The sequence below is a fragment of the Anguilla rostrata genome, chromosome 8 (genome assembly GCF_018555375.3).
Source record: "Anguilla rostrata isolate EN2019 chromosome 8, ASM1855537v3, whole genome shotgun sequence".
NCBI lineage: Eukaryota > Metazoa > Chordata > Actinopteri > Anguilliformes > Anguillidae > Anguilla > Anguilla rostrata.
This window is the reverse complement of record NC_057940.1, coordinates 39,709,507-39,730,343: the sequence shown is the minus strand read 5'-3', so window position 1 is coordinate 39,730,343 and position 20,837 is coordinate 39,709,507. Positions and strand designations below refer to the sequence as shown.

Genomic DNA, 20,837 nt, shown 5'->3' with positions numbered 1-20,837 from the left:
TGTACAAACAAATAGTTTCATGTCGCGATTGCTGTCACTTATTTAAAAAACAGTGGAATTTGCTATTTCTACATTTATTGTACACAGTTAAGTACACAGTTCGGGACTGAATTCATTCATAAAAGTGGAATATACCACACAATGCTGAAATAAAATGTATTATCAAAATCAGAAAATATATTGCAATTCTTCATAATGTATGAGCAAATGTATTTACATTTTGCTATTCATTTTTAAATACAAGCATGTGATATCAAAATATTTGATACATTTAAAAATATTTTGCTGTATATTCCAATATTACAGGAATATGTTTGTATACCTGCTGTTTGAGTATTATTTTTTCTGTCACGCCACTCTTTTTCCTCGTGGAGGTTAGGATGTTGCCACCTGTAAATCGTTATAGGAGCTGCTGCACAGAGCTTCTGCCTCTCCTTCTGTAGACCCCTCCTCCACCGCCACCACCATCACCCTTCCAGTGCTCTAACACCCACCCCCTGTGGGGTCCTTTAATAAGTAACCCGTTAAGAAGCGCAAGGGGGCCTTCTTTTGATCACAGTAATGAGTTCTGGTTTACCGCCACGTGCCTGCAGGTGGAATTTGTACAGCGAAGCCCCGCTGCTTCCGCCATTATTTATTTAAGAGCTCTATCCCGACCAGGAGCGGTTTCAGCACTTTTTCACTTTATAGCAAATCGTTTGACAGGCTTGTTTTTTCTTTCTTTCTTTCTTTCTTTCTTTGCTCAATCTTTCTTCTTTTTAAATAAGGAAATCACTTTAATTGCTTTTTTACCAGAGCATTAATTCCAACAGTATCAGCTGAATTCCAGCACAACTCTGTGTGCACAGATAATAACGAAAAGGCAGGCAATTTTTAAAAATAGAATTAAGTTGGGATGGAAAGAGCTCGCTGTGAAATTTACACGTTGAGTTGCCATTTGAACTAACTGCTTCATGTTTTAGAACCTTTTAGGGTCACTTGAGAGCGAGGAAACAAACTAGACACGAACATGTTAAGCAGGTTAATTTTTCTCTGGCTTGCAGTGGTCTGAGTACGGTCCAAAGCAACCAGCAGAGTTATGGTGTTCACCTCAAACAGATTCATGCTGGAACATGGTACTTTTCTCGAGTATGTGGAATGAGCGACTCTGTCTCTATTATCAGCATCAGGATCACTCTTTTAACATGCCATTATACCATTTTTCTGGATTCCATGCTGCTTCACAGCTGCTTTCCAGCAGAATTATCCCTGAACCCTGTCGGTTTAGGGGCAGGAGGAACATGTGAGCTCCAGGACATGCTGCCATATCCCATGGTGCATTGCAGTGCCCTGTAAGGGGATTAATCTACCAGTCGCCCAATATTCCCAAAGAACTGCACGCAATCCAGCAATTGCATGCAATCCAAGTAGTGCACGCAATCCAGTTATTGCATGTAATCCTTATACAGCAAAAGGACAGCTAATGTGCTGCAGATATTCATGTCTTTTCTAGGTAAATTCAGGTTAATTAGGAAACAGTTGTTCTTCATGTTGCCTTTAACAGTTCTAAAGAGTGCCCATAACACGTATCCTTGTCATACATAAACAATATGACTACCTAATAACATAACATCCACATTAGGCTATGAAATATATCATTATAATGCAATACTTAGGATGTAATGGAACAATAATGTAATATTTCTTTTCTAGACAAAATCAAAAGGCACAAGTCCTCTCAGAATCAGTTTTCCATGTGCTGGTTAACAATATGTTAGGTTATTACTATGATTATGGTGTATTACTGTGTGTAGCACTTATTGAGGTCTTCTGACTGCTAGATAAGACCCAATTAAAATATTGCAATCCTATTGCAATACAGCGCTGACTGTAGTAAGCACCATGTTTGAAGTCAACTATAATTCAGAATTTGTTTTATAAATTGTTTAATGCTATACATTTAACACAGAATTAAACCAATGCATCATACATTTGGAGGAAAACAATTGTAGTCATTGAGGCATTAACATTGAAGGAACCTCTCTTTTTGGATAATAACAGGTTTAGGGAAAAAATGTGCATTTCTTAACCTCCACTCACATTAACAGCACCGTGGCCTTCTATAAACTGAGGAAAAAAGAATGAAAGTTAACGTACAGATGTTCCTTCCTGGATCGGGCTTACAGAAAAGCAACAATTACAGAGCACACGTACACTTGATGATAGGGAGAGATTTTACAACCTTAGAGAAAATTACAGTACATACAAAAATGCAAACATTACATGAGAATGTCAGTCCGCAGGGACGTTCAAAAGCTGAAAGAAAAAACTTTACAGGTATGAACAAACATATTTTCTTATGCACACCTAGTAACTGGTGTCCCATCTGTCAATTGGGACCCACTAATACCATCCTGTTCGGAGTTTACAAATTTAAAAAAAAAACGCTTTCCACCCCTTGATTAATCTGTGTGCTGACTTTATTGCCATGTATCTTTAAGTCAGGTCTCCATCTGATACAGTACACAACACAAAAACAACTGGGTTTTCAGCTGTCTCACTGTATTTGTGTTATATGCGTCTTTCTGAGTGTAGTGTGTCCAGGTCAATCACAGTAGCAGGATGATATGTGCTTAGAGAGCCATCTGCTGGACAGACAATTGAGATGAACCCCTTGTCTGTTGCATTTTATTTATTAATTTCTATATTTACTTTCAATACACTGTAAATACACTTCTGTCAAATGAACATCTGAAAAAAGAATCTAAGAGGAAAGCCCCATAAAATTAATTGCAACTCAAAAGGAAAAAATCACAAGGATGGTTATATTTTACTGCTTAAGACAAGCTGTGCTTATTGGGTAATTCCATCCTGTCCACCATGTGATCCTAATTTACTCACTGAATTTTCAGCAGTTCTCTCTCGTATTCTGACGCTCCCTGAAGTGACTTCCTCAGACATGTGACTTCAATGAAAAAGTCACTCAGAGGTAGCTGCAGGCAGTACTGCAGAAATGGTTTGAAATGGAAATTCTATTCAGATTGTGTTTTACAAGTGTGTGAAAAGAGAGAGAAATATTCTGTTGAGTTGTCATATTTCTTCCACTACAGGAATTTGAAAAGTAGGGCATATTTCACACGAACACACACACACACACACACACACACATTTGGGCATGAACTTGCATGCACACACACAAGCACCCGCACACCCGTGCGCATACACACTCACACACAGTACTAGCTAGGTTTGGTAAAATAGGACATGTTAGGGCCTTGAAAACTGTGCACTCTGTGACTTCATTTCCCCAGGGTAGCTTCTATGTCCCGTCTGAAAACTGCCTGCAGAGGGCGCACATGTGGCACCGGAGACTCTGTCGCCTCCTGCTGGCAGCACACAGAGGCCTACGCACATACTACGTAATGCTGATGAAGGAGATCCCAGAGCTTACACAGGTGGAGATAGGTAAGGGTCTCACCCACACACACACACACACACACATATATATATATATATTTTTTTTTTCAGTTCATTCAAGCTGTCTGAGTAATAATAATAATAAGTATCTCTAATTTTTACTTTTATGTTCAAATATTTGGTGAAAACCTGCAAACAAAATACATATATATATGTACCCTCAAAGATGCCTGTTTTCTTCAAAATAAGATGTTGATGAAGCTTTGTTTAAACTGGGTGACAGCTAATTAATTTGACAGTAAAACACTGCATTAAAAGGGTTTTACTGACAGCGTAGCAGAAATCTGCTTAGACAGAATGTGGTCTAGCCACGATGTGCTGGATATACTGTGTGGTGCCAACTGGCTTTTGGCTGGACCCCAGTATGTGGTGGTGGAAAATTGGGATTTTGCTAACATGCGGGTGGAACTGATCTAATGTGAGAAGGATCAGCTACACAATATCATTAGATGTCTAAGTCTGTTCTCCATTTTTATTAAAATGAAAGGAAGCTGTGAAGATATTCCATAAAATTATATTTATATGCTGGGAAATTCACGGTTAACTGTCTGTAACCCAAAGGCTTACCATCTCAGACAGTTTCTGGGGAGATACTTCCCCTGAACATTCCTTTCTCATCCACTGCTTTTATACATGTTCTCGTCACGTATCTGGTTACATGGTTGATTTCTTTTCTCAACAGATGAGCTGCCAATCGAGGAGATGCTAAATCAGCTGTCAATTGAGCTACAGGTTAGTTCGCAGTTCAGATGGCTAGTCAGTTATTAGCTTGTGTCAACAGCCTTGAAGACCAGTGCTTCACATCTGTGGACCTGTCCTTTGTGTGCCACCTTTTTGTGCGTCTCTGTGGGTCATGCTCTCATTTAAGCCCTTTCATTCATCAGTGCTCATAGAATGCTCACACAATGCTCATTTTTATGTCATTTTCAGTAGCCTGCCATTTGCTTTTGAACTATTGAAAGCCATCTATTAAGCTGAAATAATTGGTTCAAAATGTCACATCTGTGACAACCCTGAAGAAAAACTGCCATGACGTGACCCTCGCATTAAAAAATCAATGTGAGGGTCATGTCATGGCAGTTCCTCACTGTGTCACTGTTTCTGAACTGCTCTACTATTCATTTGCTGAATTTCCTGGAACTCCCCCCGGGTAAGTTTGGAAGACTCATATTCCAGAAAATCTTTGAAGTCTTTGTGCAGTGTGGTGTGGAACAGCCCAGGGCATTGCGGCTACAGGGCTGTGCTTACAGAGTTAGGGTCTGAAGTACAGTTTGGGGAAAGGTATCACGGTGTTTCCTGACTTACTAAATCATCTGTCGAGAAGCGAAAGCCCAAATAAATCCCTCTGCATCCTGAGGGCCTTCAGCAATGGCACCTGGCATCTTGAAACAAACATGTTTTTACAACGCAGGTATGACCATTTCTGTTTGGGAGAGTCCCTCTCTTCATTTAACCCAAAAATGTGTGTTGTTTTTTTGATGATTTTAGATGGGGTGAAAAGATTAAACTTCAGGGGTGGCAACCCTAGTAGGCACTACAGAAAACCCTATAGTGCTTTAAAGAACACCTTGCAGCTCATCTGTGGTGGTCTGGGTGAATGCTAAAGTATATACCCATTAGGAACTACAGGCACATGTGAGTGCTCTTAGAAGTCCACTTCCTTGGTACCCTTGGTTCCCCATTATCTGCTGGTGTTTCCTGCTCAGTTTAGGATTCTCGGAGATGTGAGTGGTACAGGTGTGACGGAGGTTACCCTCGCACAGGTTTAGCATGCACCTTCCCAAATGGACAAAGGAAGCTGTCAATTGACAGGCCTGGATTTATTGGATTTAGGGCTGGGCCTACTTTTTTCTAATAAAAAGTTGCAATGCTTGCATTATTGCTATTTACCCATTTAACCCTCCTGTTATGTTGCGGGTCAAATTGACCCTTTTTAAAGTTTGAAAATCTAGGAAAAATACTTAAAATTATTTTTTCAGTATGAAACTTCTTCTACTGGCCTTAATTAGTGTAATCAACATTTTAAATGAAAATGGTTCATTTCATGTATTTGCAAACCCCCCCCTGTATGGGGATTGACCCGGGAACATTTTTGCTGTACCTAAAAAATGAACAGAACAGGAGGGTTAAAGCTGTAATTACAGAGCTTAGAAATCTAACGGACACATTACACTAAACCATAGTGCATGTTATGTAATCAATAACAGCCGGCCCAGCGCTTAGTCTGAATCGTGTTGAATCTCTTGAATGCTTTTCTGCGCAGCTGCAGAGCGGCCAGGAGAAGGTGGCGGAGCAGATCAGCAGAGACCTGACCCAGCTGTGCGCTCAGCTCTCCTCCCTGTGGGCCCAGTTCCTGGAGGCGGCGGTGCTGCGGGCCGAGGTCCTGTCCTACCTGGCTCAGGAGCACCACACCCTAAGGGTGAGCCCGGAGAACGCTCCGCAGACCCCGTCCCGGTGCTGTGTCTCCCGTGTCACGGGCCCGGTGTTAGCAGGCTCGCTGTTTTGTAATGGAGAATGTACAGTAGGTGGCGCTTTAGGCTAAAATGACATGTTTGCGGTTACCAACTCCATCCACATCAACTGATTTCTATCCTATAATGATGGTGTTTAACGCAAGGGAAGCACTTTTAATTTAAGCACTTGTGTTCATGTGTCAGAAATCATTAAAACTCTTGTTTATGCATTATTATATTATATTATATTATATTATATTATATTATATTATATTATATTATATTATATTATATTATATTATATTATATTGTGGGCAGCAGCCCTTGCAGGGCAGGGCGTAATTGGCCATAGCATCACTGTGGGAGTGAGGGCTTCAGCTGACAGGGTATGCTCTGCCTAGCCATGAGGGCAAATCCTCTGGGAAAAGGATTTCTGCAATGCGCATAGTTATCCAATGCAATAACTGTGTAGCTCAGTTTGTGGCCTGCAGAGGATGTTGCTGTGAGGGGATGGATCTACAAGAGTGACAATTCCAGTTTGCAAGAAAAATAAATATTTACATGTAAAGATAAACAAAAAGGAAATTATCAGCTACATTTGTATGCTTCTGCTCACCAGATGACTAATTCATTCCATTATAATTAAGTTTGCTTTTAATAATTGCTGTCATACATTTAATCCATCAAATTAAAGTCAAGTCAAAAAGACTGTGCTTTTAGGGTCTGTGCAAGGATTCAGAAGACTGCATTTGTGATGCACTGCCTGAAAATAAATGGACCGTCTCACAAGAGAGTTTGCCACCAGGATGTGTTTGTGTAATTCAGTTTGAATTAAATCTGCCTGCTGCCAAATGCATTCCATTATGCAATTAGGAAAGATAACAAGCTCTCCAAAGATATTTGGTTTCCATTCAAGCAATCAACTAAAACAAAGAGTTTCATATAAGCACAGTGTGCAATGAGTCCACTGAATATAAAGTAAAGATTTTATGCATGCATGTATTTGGCTAATTAACACTGTGAGAGTAATGATCAATTTCTGTGTTCTCATTGCAGGTCAGGCGGTTTTCAGAAGCTTACTTTTTCACAGAACATGCCAAAGATTCATCTTTGACTTTTCAGGAAGAACTGTAAGTATCTAGTTTCCCCCTTATAGGAGCAGTTGTATACTATTCATTTTTGTTTCCTGTAACATGGTGCAGCATCATTGAAACTGAGTGTGTTGTTTTTTCAAAGTGCAACAGTAGAAAAATGGGGAATGGAGCAGTTTTTGATCTTAGGCAAAAGCAGTGTTTTGAAACATTTTGAAAGGTGCTGATGAAGTCCATAGTGATGGGTGAGGCTCTATCTCTGAGCTGCCACATCCTCAAAAATGCTGTGGAAAATATTTTATATTTTTGTATTTTTATTCCTTCTGGTGCATTGCAGACAGGTTGAGCATGAATATTGTGATTGACTGCTCCTGAAACTCCTTTCTGTGCAGGATTACCAGACATGGGCAGATTGCTCAGGAGGTCCGCAATTCGGACTACCTGACCGGGATGCCACCCCTGCCCGTTGAGTGCCTAGATATTGATGGGGACTGGAGTAGTCTCCCTATCATCTTTGAGGACAGATATGTTGAGTTCCCTTATGCGGGTCAGTATTTTTACAAATTATTTATTTAATATCTTCCAACAAATCCCAGGAATTTCATTTATGTCTGCCTATTTATTGTTCATTTTTTCCAATCCTAGGTCAGAATTCAGATAGCATATCATCATGTGTGTCACATGTGCCAACTCCCCCTGCCCTCACCAGTGAAAACCCTTCCTCTGGTTCACCTGCCACTGCTGCCAACACTACCACTGTGGGGCACCCACAGGACTCGCACTCACTAGCAATAAACCAGGGTCTGCCCATGGCTGAAGACTGTACAGACCTGCCTACTTATGTCTCTTTAATAAGAGAGCAGGGGGAAAGCAATAATCGCTGTGGGGACGTTGACCCGTCTGAGGATACGAACGATTCTCACGGTGAGGATTCTGAAGAAGAAAACCCCACAGAGCCCAGCATAGCTGAGTCTGAGGAAAGCTGTAGCACGGGTGTGAAATACATCGAAGTCATGCCCAGCAGCTCCGACCCTTACAGGGGAGACGTTGTGCGGATAGTGTCTTCAAACAGCGACCTGGATGCCGACTTTCACAACTCTGATGCTGAAGGCTCACCTCGTCTTCGCGATTCAGAGAAGAACCAATCAGAGAGCAACGGAGCAAAGGTCCATGGGAGCGACATGGGGACGAGCAGGGATGGTGTTACGCGTGGGGAGATTTCGACGGACTGCGGAAACGAGGACATCCTGCTGACCAGTCTGTCCACCTCTGACTACTCTTCGCTGGAACAGCAGACGGGCGTGCGCGCGGGAGCCATCTCTCGCCGGGAGGACCTCTTCCTCCGGGCCGAGCGCGGGCACAGCGGCGGTCGAGGAGGCCTCAAAGCCATAAAGAGGTCCTCCTCGGTCATCTCAGACTCGGGCATCGAGAGCGAGCCCAGCTCGGCGGCTTGGCCAGAGGTACGATCCCGGCCGCTGGACTTCTCCAGTGAGCGGGACATCCTGCAGAACCTGGTGAGGAGGCATGCGGCCCACCGCAACTCCCTGGAGGGCTTCCAGATGGAGAGTAACGCCAGCTTGCCCAGTGGGATCCAGGCCTCCCTCACCTCCATCAGCTCCCTGCCCTACGAGGAAGAGGACCAGGAGGTGGAGCTCAGCAAGCTCACCAAGTCTGTTTCCGCCCCGCAGATCAGCAGCCCAGAGGACACAGAGGAAGACCAGGAGCCTTCTAACCAAGACCCAGACACAGGGAGCGAGGGAACCAGTGGCTCAGAGCAGGATGAGGCCTGTGCTGATAGCAAGCACTTTGATCCATGCAAAGGGACAAACTCTCCTGTGGACGACACAATGGACAGTGCCATGTTTGATTGGGGAACACCTCCAGTCATGCCAGAAACTATGCCCTCCATGGAGGACAATGATAGTTCAAAAGTTCCAGATGACCCTGGGAAACCAGACCTTCCAGAGACCATAGACATTGAGGGCGTAAAATCAGTTTTAAGTAGAGTACCAGAAGTATTACTATTTCAGCAGTATGTTAAGGAACAAGGTTTTGAGGACTCTGCCTTTTCCAGACCTGTTGAGAGTACATCTGACAGTCACAACAGTAGTGTGGAGGAACTGGAAGGTCCGGAGCAATTTGAACTGGATGTGGATGCTTGCGTCTGTGAAACTCCTTTCTGCGAGCACAAAAAATGCCTGATCAGTAAAAACATGGGAGGATTTGGTATTGATTCAGTCAATGAGGATGACCAAAGTTTCCATCAAATTCAGCTGGATGACAAGGAGCAACGGCTGTTGGATCAATTGCAACCACCAATCCAACTGCTGGACTCCGCACAAGAAGATGGCGGTTGCCAGGTTGGTGGTCTGGCTCAGGGAAAAGTGCACACTCTCTTTGAGGCTGAAGGCAAACCGACAAAGATGGCCACTTCAGGCCTGGCCTTTGTGAACAAAAAGGTGGTGGAGGTGGTGAACCTGTCGGTGTCCTGTGCTCCCACGTGCCTGCCTTTCTCCTCTGCTCTCCGGGACTCTCCCTCTGTCACGGGAATCTCCACCCGTCCAGCTACATCCCCCATCACCAGGCAGCCGCTGGGTTCTTTTGGGCTCACCGCCTCTTCGTCCTTCTGCTCCGATGATGAGACCAATGAGAGAATGCTCAAGTGAGTGCCCATCCAAGTGCTGGGGAGGGGCAGAGCAGGCATGATCAGAACTCATGAGAGAAAAGTGTGTGATTCATCAACAAGCCATTATCAAAGCAAAGGCATTCAATCAGGCATAACCAAATGTAGCAGTGATAGCAGCGTACTGGTATAATTGCATATTAACCATTAAATATGAATTAAATGAACAATGTTTGCATTAGACAATATTATGGCTTGGCTGCTTCCTGGAGCTCATACCTGTAGCAATGTCCTCGTAACGCACCCACCCTTCACGCACTGTTACCCTGCGCTCCTCCCGTTCCCAGTTTCTACAAGATGAAAGAGGAGCTGATGGTCCACCTCAGCTTTCAGGCCTCGCTGTACAGCAGTCTTCCTCAGCTGGCCTCCGACCTGCCCTACTTCCTGCCCGAGGAGGACGAGGAGGAGTTTGACGACGGGATCCACCTGGTGGTCTGCGTACATGGCCTTGATGGTGAGAGCGCCATGTTCACAGAACAGCCATTTTCAGAAAAGTACAAAAGCTCTGCTACACTAGCCACAAGGAATGCCACATTTAGTTAAGTGTACTTTTGCCTACTAGACACCTGTTTAAAAAAATAGAAAACTTACTGACAATGCAATAAAAAACAAAACATGCATATAGAGGGAAGAAAGCATACAGCATTATAAGGCACTGCCTTTGATGTATGATAGATTTGCCTGGACACCTAATATCACAGTACATATACACGAGAATGCAGGGGAAGACAACACAAAAGAAGAACTGCACATTCTGGCATGTTCAAAATGTACATGCATATTTTTTAAAGGGGAGAGGAAGGGCCACCCTCCTTTCATATGTTTCATATCAGAGAGGGTAACCGATAGGGAGGGAGTGATAGGTCAGAAGGTGTTGTGGCAGAGATCAAACCTCTGCTCATGCAAGGGAATTTGAAGATAGCTCACACCTTACAGACTGTGCCACGTCTTGCAAAAATGTACATACATAGTAAATACAAGGTGATTGTGTCCTGATTTCAGTCTTTAAATAAAAAAGAGAGTTGTGTGTAGAACAAAAGAATGCCATAGTTGCATTTGTTACAAAAATAAACCAATCAAATTTGATGTATGTGGTACTGTATGTGTATTAATAGTACACTTTATTTTAAGGTTAATAAGTTCATTGTCACTGAAATATTCAGCAAACATTATTAACAAGGTTGATGCCTACTAAACTAAGGGATCACATGAATTCATCTCAGTACACACAAACCATTAAAATGGAAATGTAATTACCTGTTTACATCTTCTTTTCAAGCTTTACAGAAAAAAACACATTAGATGATTTTGTAGTTATGTTTTCTTACCTATTTACCCTGAGAAGTATAAATTAGATGACCAAATTTCACGCTGTCAAACTTTCTGTTTTTGAGCAGTGGATTTGTTTAAAGAAATATGCATGATTTGTCATCTTATTTGTTTCTTAGTATTACTATTTAAAAGATAATGCTGTGTTCTCTGATTTCCCCCAGGAAACAGTGCAGATTTACGGCTGGTGAAAACCTTCATTGAGTTGGGACTACCCGGATCTAGACTGGACTTTCTCATGTCTGAGCGAAATCAGGTGCGGTGCATCCAATTTACTAAGTGTACATTCTCAGTGTACATTCATTTAAAAAAATTATTTTTACACCTTTCACTCATTGCCACTCAGTCAAGGTTATGTGAGTACAAGGCACAATGGTCAGGGGCAGTAGAATGATTGGCTTGAATGAATGGATTTGTAGAATGAGAGCACATAACTAATTAAAATGTAGCCTACTTGTAAGAATAAGATATTTCCTGCACAATATTATTTTTACGATCAGGCAAATTAATTTAATTTTATTAGTAGAGAGTGTTCAAATGAATAGAACAGAGAGAATGTAATGGGAATTTGTGTCACGAAAATGTATTCATGCTGCAACTTTGGCTTTTAACATAGTTTCTACCAAAACACAGTACTTCAAGTGCCGCACAGTGAAGCAATAATTCATGGTGCATTTTTAGAATGTCTAGTGAAGCATATAATGGTGAATTTTCTGAGATGTATTGAATAAATACACTTCTTGTTTAGCATTGAAGAAAATCCATTCACATTTTTAAAGTGCTCAAACCAGCCTTGTCAGTTCACATTGATGCTGTTGGCTGACTCACATTGACGAGTCTTCAGTGGCTTCGGTAAGACCATAATGCAGTTATACCAGGAAGTAGTCTTCCTGCAGAAAGAATCTGCAGGAAAAGACAATTTTTTTTTTTTAGTTGCTATGCTGTAGACAGACACTTATTTCATGTTTACCTAAACATTTTTTTATGCACAGCCACATGATATTTGGAACGCTAGCAAGAGGGTACAGAGATTTGAAAAGAAGATGCATTTTATTAGTTTGTTTATTATTCTGAAAAGAATGAGAAAAACACAGCACAGCATTGATGGATATGGTACAGTGTGTGACTGTATTAAGTGTATTCTATATTTTAAGGTCAAAAACAGGAAAACATTTACACAGCATGAATAGATTGTGCATTTGTAGTTTCATGTTTTGGCTGAGCTGAAACGCATTCTTAGAAATGGAGTACTGTGTATTTACGTAACAACATCTGCAATTTATTCATACATCAAGTGCTTTGCATAGCACTTAAATATGCACCCCGTCGTGAGCACTTGTAAGTTGTGTGCTGACAAATAATGCAAAAACTAAGCAGGCTAAACTTACGTTTTTTTGAAAGCTAAATTTTTGGCTAATGAAAACCTCTGTAATATTACATTCCTATATGTGCAGTAATAGGAATTAGATTCCTCACATTAGTATATACGGAAGCATGCGAGAAACAGTGCAGTGCGTATTATGTTGATATTATCCATCGCGTATACAGATGGAGTGTGGACATGTAGGAACGGCTTGTAACCAAGTCGCGGTGATCCGTAAGGACACTGCCATTGTACTGAGCAAGTACTAACTGTTGCTTCAGTAATACCAGCTGATAAATGATACAATGAAAATCTGTAAAGTTGTAAGTCGCTCGATAAGACCCTAAACCTGTAATGTAAGTAAGATAATCATAACAGAACTATGTGCAGTATAGTTTTCTAGATCATACCTGGAGAACATTAGAAGAGGGTTTTTGCATAACATCCTTAATTAATTACTATGCTACTAATTTCTCCTACTAAAGATTTATCTGAGATCAACAAATAATTTGAGTCATACTCTTTTTTCTCATGTCCTACAGACTGACACCTTTGCAGATTTTGACACAATGACAGACAGACTGCTCGACGAAATCATCCAGCACATCCAGCTCTACAACCTGACCATAGGTAGAATAAGGTTAGAGAATTACTTTACTATGCAATTTCTTGGATTTGGTGGAAAATTCTGTCATCATCCAAAGTTTGAATATCTGACATTATCCCAATCTCAATGATTATCATTCAGTTGAGCAATGAATTCACTTGAACAGACGCAACTAAAACTAAAATGTAGTTGCCTTTTATCGGACACTAGGTGGCAATGATGAATTTCAGAACACCTTGGTAACACAAAATTATCTGACCTAACAAAATCATGATCGTTGACATCAACACATATGCATCACTTGTTCCCGGCTCATTTGTATTAATATTTAACAATCATAAACCACCACTGAGAGGAGAAATCATCTCATATGTAAATGATGAGAGGTCTCCAAACTCCCTTGTGTTGCAGTCACACTAATTATCTGGGTGCTTACCATGGTAAGTGCACTCTACGAGTAAAATGCATTGTGGTGTGCACCGGATGTGACAATTAATTTTTGCGTTATTATAACCTCTACCTTATAATTATGTATTTGTAAAATAATAGACTATTTAAAAGTATAAAACAGTTCCATTGAAAACTGTACGTCAGGTGGTTATTGCATAGATATCTTACAATGTGTTACTGAAGTAGAAAAACATTAAAAAGCTGTAATCTAATGCAAACTCCTGGTTCAGCCTACAGTCCTCAGGCTGTGTAGATTCAGCTGTGATCTGTGCTTAATACAACTGAGAGTCAGATTCAGGTTCAAAGATACTGACTGCTAACCGGTAGTGGAAGAAAATGCAGAACTGTTACAATGTTAGTCCTCCTAACAACTATTCTCTAAAGCACTACTAGCTCTGTAACGGCTTTCTAATAAACCATTATTGGCTCTGAACGAACCTCAGGGAAATTGTTCAGTTGGACATGCTTTAACATGCATACCTAACAAATCTTCAGGTTATATTTAACAACATGTCTCCTGAAGCACATGTTATTTATTGTGTTCCATGTCCACTGAAGCATAGGCAGTTTTACATATCTGGAAAAAGTATGAATAGTGGAATTTTAAGCAATATATTAAGTGATAGATAGGAATGATAAATCTACGGTTTTTATGCTGTAATGCTAGCTAGCTAAAATGACATTTTCTAATGCAATAGTGATGAATAATGTATCTTGAAAATAAAGATCAAGTAGCACTGTTTAGTTACCACTGTGGTCTCTAAATGAGTGAAAATACCCCTTTTTACACAAAGCACCGCATTTAATCATCATACATTAACAATAAGGAGTCAGTTATGCTTCAGCCATGAAACCTGGTCGAATATATCAACCCTTTATGAAGTTCAGTCACTTTCCCCATTAATGTTTAATTTAGTCTTTCATAGAATTATCACAGAGTTTTTAAGTGGCTATATAGCTACTTTACTTTAATTAGCTTAACGGTGTGTTTAATTCAACTAGGCTATCGATTGTCATGGTCCTCATAAAAACAGTGTGTATTTTATGTCCCTGTTCTGTCCTCAGTTTCATTGGACACTCCCTGGGGAATGTCATCATCCGCTCAGTGCTGACACGGCCTCGGTTTCGCTGTTACCTGTGCAAGCTGCACACCTTCCTCTCGCTGTCCGGCCCCCACCTGGGCACACTGTACAACAACAGCACCCTGGTCAGCACAGGTGAGGGCAAGGCTTGTAATCAGCTCCAAGAAGAACGTAAAGAGCGGAGAGCATTGCCTGTTTTTTTTTTTTTTTTTTTCTGAAGTGAGGTTTATCAAACTTGCAAAACACAGAACTTGGGATTCACAATGCATGCATAATAATTTAGTTAAGTTTAAGTTTGTATTAATGACAATTCACACATACACACATGCGTGAATTGTCATTAATTCACAGACACACACAGACACACACACACACACTATTTTATTGTGTCTCATATGGTAAAACCTTCAGTACTAACACTTCTCTTTCACTAACATTTTGTCTTCAGTGTCTTCATTTTGAATGCCTAGTCCTTGCTTGTCCTCTTTTCTTTCGGTTTGTTGCTTGGTTTTCACTGGGAGATCTCTAGCAGTTGCAAACTGCAATTTGGTTTTTTTACATAAGTATTTTCAATTGGTTGTAAAATTGTAAGACCAAAGACCAAATCTGACATGCAATTTCCTGTCATAATTCATTATTATTGAATCCACCTGAGTAGAATATACTGATTCTGGGTGGCTTTTCATTCTTTTCTGAAAATAGCTGGTGATTAGATTGAAAATGGAATACACAGTGCATCCATTGTCTATTTGACTGTATTTAAAAGTTGGACAGTAGCCTATTGAGAAGAGAGTGTCTTTCATAAAGGATGAGGATGAATGACTTTCATCCTTTTCTACGTTTCATGTCAGTTTCCTCCCCTATTTTTTTCAGGTCTGTGGCTAATGCAGAAACTGAAGAAATCTGGATCACTGTTACAGCTCACTTTCAGAGATCATCCAGACCCCCGGAAAACATTCCTCTATCTATTAAGTCAGAAACCAGGTATGTAACGGACATTTTAGACAGTAATAATCTCCTGCGGTCTAATCAAATATTTATAGGCGCTTTGTTATCATTGTTGTTTTTCCGATTCTATTTCTCGTCTTTTATGAGTCAGCTCCCTAATGCCCTGTCTCCGCTAGCTCTGTGCTGCGCTTCCCGTTCGTGTCTGTGAACAAAGTGCCTTTCATTGTGTCTGAGACTTAAAAGGGCCAGCCAGAAACGAGCGGGTGCTTTTTTTTTTTTACCCAACACGGAGCTGGCGGGAAGATCTAAAGTTTTTTTTTTTGGTTCCTAACCAAAGAAAAAAAAAAAAAAGAGCCCTCAAATTTAAAGGATTCCAGCGGCTAAACTGGAGGAGACGCAAATCCGTATCGATCACAGAGCTGTCGCTGCGAGGATGTGCTGTGATCAGGGGAAATAAAAGGAGATGTGCTTCCTGTCTTTTCCTTTCTCAGGGCTCCAGTTCTTTAAGAACGTGGTGCTGGTGGCGTCTCCGCAGGACCGATATGTTCCGTTCCACTCGGCTCGGATAGAGATGTGCAGGACCGCTCTCAAAGACAGAACCACGGGTACGAGCGGGCCGCGGGGAACCTTCCGCCCATTATTTCTAAAGAACCGTCCCGTTTCTTTGAAAAAGAAATAATGTGAATGTCATTACTTATATTACACATAATACAGCGCACTATATTTTATCCACTATTTGCACTTTTCTCAGTTTTGAAATCGCCACACAGATTTTCATGCCCACTCCCTAGCAGCACAGGAGCTTGATCCCTCGTTCCCAGTCAATTCAAGAGAGCACATGGTAGTTTCTCTTTTGCATGCCAACTCAAGCCCTGTCTCCCTGGGAGGTGCCTCTTCCTGGAAGGCATACTGTGGGTGACTTAGTGTTGCCTTGTAGAACTCCCAGCCATCAGCGCTGGCACAGCACTGGCCATCAGCACTGCAAAAGAGCACGGATGCTCTTTTGCAGGAACGCCCTGCTTCACACTCATACACATACATTCAAAATTCAAATTCAATTAAAATGATTCAAATTTTAATTTGCTAGAGATCAGGAATAATTATAAAGAAAAACCTAAAAAAAAAAAAAGCAAGCCTAGCTGTCTCGTCTTGCACAGAGGATGTCCAGTACTTTTTCAGCCGTCACCTCAATGTCTCTGTGCTCTGATAGCAGAGTCAGTCAGCTGAGCTTATCCTCCATCATTCGAAAGCCCAACTTTCCTGTAATTCTACTGTGACTTAAAAGACTTAACTCTGGAAGACTGCAGTGACAGGTAGAATTTAAGAAAGGCAAAAAAAAGTACATCTATTGGAATTTGGGTGTGGTGGGGGAGTGGTGATGATAAAACTTGGACTCCCCTTAGCTATGCCACTCATGTTGTACAACTGCTGGGAGCTAATTAAATTGAGTCAACACTGTAGGCATTAGAACTGAATTTAAATACATGAAACAACTGAGGTGAAACAATATTGAATGAAAAAACTCAGAACAGATAGTGCTAGAGCATATTTAAAAGCATCTGTTATCCTTGGGTAGAGAGGTGTTCCTCTTCTTGTTTCTCGGATCACTGCGAGCAACCTCATCTGGGTCCTCACAAGCATTGCAAAGATACAAAGAAAACATTTTTTTAAATTATCCACGAATATGAAAGATAAAGGCTAATTGTTTGTCTCCTCCATTGAAGGCCCAGTATACACTGAAATGATAAACAACCTGCTTCAGCCGTTGGTGGATGCCAAGGACTGCCGACTCATCCGTCAGAATGTTTTCCATGCCCTGCCCAACACGGCCAACACCCTGATCGGCCGTGCAGCTCACATTGCGGTGCTGGACTCCGAGCTTTTCCTGGAGAAGTTCTTCCTGGTCACAGGACTGGACTATTTCAAGTAGCTTTTTCCCCTGTCTAAATGGGAACCGAGGGCACTGCTGGAGAAACAGTTTAACCCTGTCAAGGTATTACTTCAAAAGCATCTTAATGCTCTAGGAAAATTCATCATTTTCAGTTGTTGAATTTTACTTGAAAAACATAATACAAAAGATGCCCGGGATTGACGGCTTGGATCAATCCCAGTTATACATTTTGTAAATCATAGACTTATTTTAAGTCCTACAGGTTAAGAATTAATCTGTGAAAATATTTTATTGTAAAATGAAGAAAACAAATCTTTTTTCCAGGAAAAAATGATATCATCCAAACATTATTTTTATTGAGTCATGTTCAAAAGTAAATGTATGCTTCATATATAGTGCATATGTACTGTACTTTGTACTCTTATCACAAGCAGGCCAAATCAGTAAAATATTTTTAGCTATATATAAAACACATATATACTCTGCATACTTCAAGTATATTATAATATTGCAAACTGTAGCTGTAGAGTATGTGTATGAATATTAGGTGTTGAAAATATGTTTTTGTTTAAAACATTTTGACCCAAAAATGCCTTACATTTCTAAAAAGGCTTAATGTAACGGAGTGCATATATATATATATATATATATATATATATATATATATAGTTATAAAAGAGAAGAAACATCTGACAAAGGTAAAGTAAAAAGGCAAAGATCAAAGTATTTTATGTTCTGGTCTTTCCTGTGTGTCAATTTTCATTTGCACATTTCTGCTGAAACAATTATGGACCTAAGATTTCTGTATTAATCAACAAGCAAAAGAGTTCATTTTTGTGGAATGATGTAATTAGGTTGTGTTTTTCATGTACAACTTTGCACGATATATCAAACGCGAATGTTTGTCTTTTAACTTTTAACACAAGGTCATTGGCTTTTACCAACAAATTTTTAAATCTTAACTATTTAATTTCATTCTAAATATTAGTTTCTGTTGGATGCTATGGTCACACTCAAAACTTGCATTTTGTGCCGCAGTGCATCTTTTTGTATCATCATTGCATTCACAAAAGGTGACATCCCAGAGTGCTCTTTTTGTTTAGATCCCTCCTTTCATGTTTGCTCTAACCCTGCATGGTAAGCAAAGTGTCACTGTGATTGACTTAAATGAAATCGCTCCCTTTAGAATTTTCCAATCGGTCACAGGGCACTTAAGCTGTGTAAGCAGTCATTGAACCGTGAGACAGCATAGATCATTTCCCAATGGCTGCTGGGAAAAGTTTATTTATTTATTTATTTTTTGTTTGCTTGTCTTGTTTCATAAAGCGATGATCTGTGGAAATAATTATGATTAAGAGGACTTGTATGCAGATATATCATAATCACAGAAATTACCAAGGAGAACTGTAGATCTAAAAATATGCTTTTCAGGTGTAACGGTTCTACGTGGGTTATGTTTCCTGGAAGATTTTGTATTCTACATCTTCGAGATGTATATTTAAAAGAAACTTTTTTAACAAAAGAATATAGTGGAAAATGCATGTTTTTAAATTTAAATCAAACTAGCTACCCAGCCGTGGCATATTAATATTGCCACATTTATATTTTGTATTCATATTAATGTTAAAGTTAATGGCATGTAACTAATTCACTGATCTGGGTGGCTTTGAAATATAATTTGTTAAATTGTGTGAAAAATGGAAAAGTATTACCTAATGTATGATGCCATAATTGCTGGGGACTTAACAGCTATGAAAAGTGCTATATCCTTGTCAGCTTTATGATAGTAAATTGCCAGTGCTGTTATGTAGCAGGAGGACTAAATCTAAGAGCTGCACTGAAATATGGAGAGCATCCAGTCAGAACAAGGAATTCTCATTCTCCTTTGTGAATCTCTGGGGCAAAGTTGTTTCTAGAGGAAAGCTATAACTATAACATTCTCCTCAGAGCAGATCAGCAATGTCACAAGTTGGTGCCATGGATCAAGGCCAAACAGTCTTATTTTATATCTCTAATCTCATGCCAGCTTTTTACAAGCAATGAACTAACCTCCTTTTACATCTGTTTTTAAAGAGTATTTTGATTTTCCATTGTGTATGTATTTGTGTGTTTTTGAGTGTGTGTGTGTGTGTGTGCGCGGGCGTGTGCGTGTGCGTGTTTGGGTGGGGGAGAGTGGATAATGTGTCTTTGCTCTACCCAGGCAGCTTAACTTGTCATAAAATGCACTGTTTGTCAAGTAATTAAATCTAAGCTGCATTGTATTCCCACTGTCTGCTTTGAAGTATTGTGTTAACATTTGACAGTCCCAAATGTAAATCAGTAATGAATGTAAAAAGACAAAAGTTTGAATTCACTGTGAGATTGTAACATGTATTTATTTATTTATTTTGATTACAGAGTTATCTCTATATAGAAATTCATCCGTGCCAATATTATACTATTTTTCTATGTTTGCTTATTGTGTGTGTTTGTTGTTGTAGCTTGTATCCATGTATAAAGATCTATACAGTATATTATGATTGATAATATTGAACATATATATATATATAATAAAACTTATAGTTCTCCTTTTCATCTTTGTCTTGTTTCTTTTTGAAGGTTTACTTACTAAATGCTTATTGGGAGTGCAGGTCAATTTCAGTTGGGTCACTGGGGCTGAATTTCTCTCGAAGCAATTCATGACTTCCAGGTCTGAAGCCCTGTGGGCCATTTACCTTTCAACAATTCACAGTTAATTACATTTTCAATATTTTTTAATGGTCATCCATTTCTCGTTGAAAAGAAGACTCAAGATCAAGGCGTGGCGCATTTGAATTGTAGCATAAGGCCTCAGGCTAACATAATGTTTTGCCTTGTTAAAGCACAATGCCTTTCCATCAAATCAATAAGCTAGTGCCCTTGAACAAAACAGTCAGATGAGGGCATGTGCTGTATGAGAGATGACCGTTTTGTTAGCACTGACATTTGTCAACCATGAAGATAGATTTCCTGGGTTCCCATAAGTCTTTTTTCTTCATAGAATTATCTGAACTGCAACACTGCATAGCTACTACATACATATGTGCACTAAATAAGCTCCAAACATGTTAGTCAAAAGTAACTATTGACTTCAGTGTTATATGTAGAACACTGGCACCATGACTCCTTTATTTGAAAGCTATTTAAATAATTTTGACGCACGTGTTGAGATGATATCATGCTGGCATTATGCTGTTGTGTGATGTGTGAAAGTGTTTTTATTTATTTATTTTATGGACGCCTTGCGAGTGTAGGGATGAACAAAAGCAGTGATTACCTTAGTTATTGCTTCTTACAACAATCCTTCCTTTTGGAACGTCTTTCTTCCTCATTCCTGACCACATGAATAAATGCCATGTTAACTTAGGCACAAATTGCCTGCAAGGTTAGCCACTTGCTTGTAATCGCTCCACAGAAACATAAAATGGTGCATGTAAGCAAATAAAATCCCATGTGCATTTTCTGC

The 20,837-nt window shown here is 40.1% G+C and overlaps 1 protein-coding gene across 1 annotated transcript in view; it reads left to right on the top strand.

Annotated features, from left to right (window-relative positions):
• fam135b (family with sequence similarity 135 member B) overlaps positions 1 to 19,925 on the top strand; it is a 60,501-nt gene extending 40,576 nt beyond the window's left edge. The window contains exons 8-20 of the mRNA XM_064348229.1: positions 3,291 to 3,444; positions 4,139 to 4,188; positions 5,720 to 5,875; positions 6,966 to 7,039; positions 7,393 to 7,547; positions 7,646 to 9,662; positions 9,971 to 10,137; positions 11,177 to 11,268; positions 12,918 to 13,015; positions 14,498 to 14,649; positions 15,388 to 15,498; positions 15,954 to 16,067; positions 17,187 to 19,925. Coding sequence (XP_064204299.1) covers positions 3,291 to 3,444; positions 4,139 to 4,188; positions 5,720 to 5,875; positions 6,966 to 7,039; positions 7,393 to 7,547; positions 7,646 to 9,662; positions 9,971 to 10,137; positions 11,177 to 11,268; positions 12,918 to 13,015; positions 14,498 to 14,649; positions 15,388 to 15,498; positions 15,954 to 16,067; positions 17,187 to 17,392 — 3,546 coding nt within the window. The 3' untranslated portion in view covers positions 17,393 to 19,925. The remainder of the gene's footprint in view (positions 1 to 3,290; positions 3,445 to 4,138; positions 4,189 to 5,719; positions 5,876 to 6,965; positions 7,040 to 7,392; positions 7,548 to 7,645; positions 9,663 to 9,970; positions 10,138 to 11,176; positions 11,269 to 12,917; positions 13,016 to 14,497; positions 14,650 to 15,387; positions 15,499 to 15,953; positions 16,068 to 17,186) is intronic.
• Positions 19,926 to 20,837: the final 912 nt, after the last annotated feature.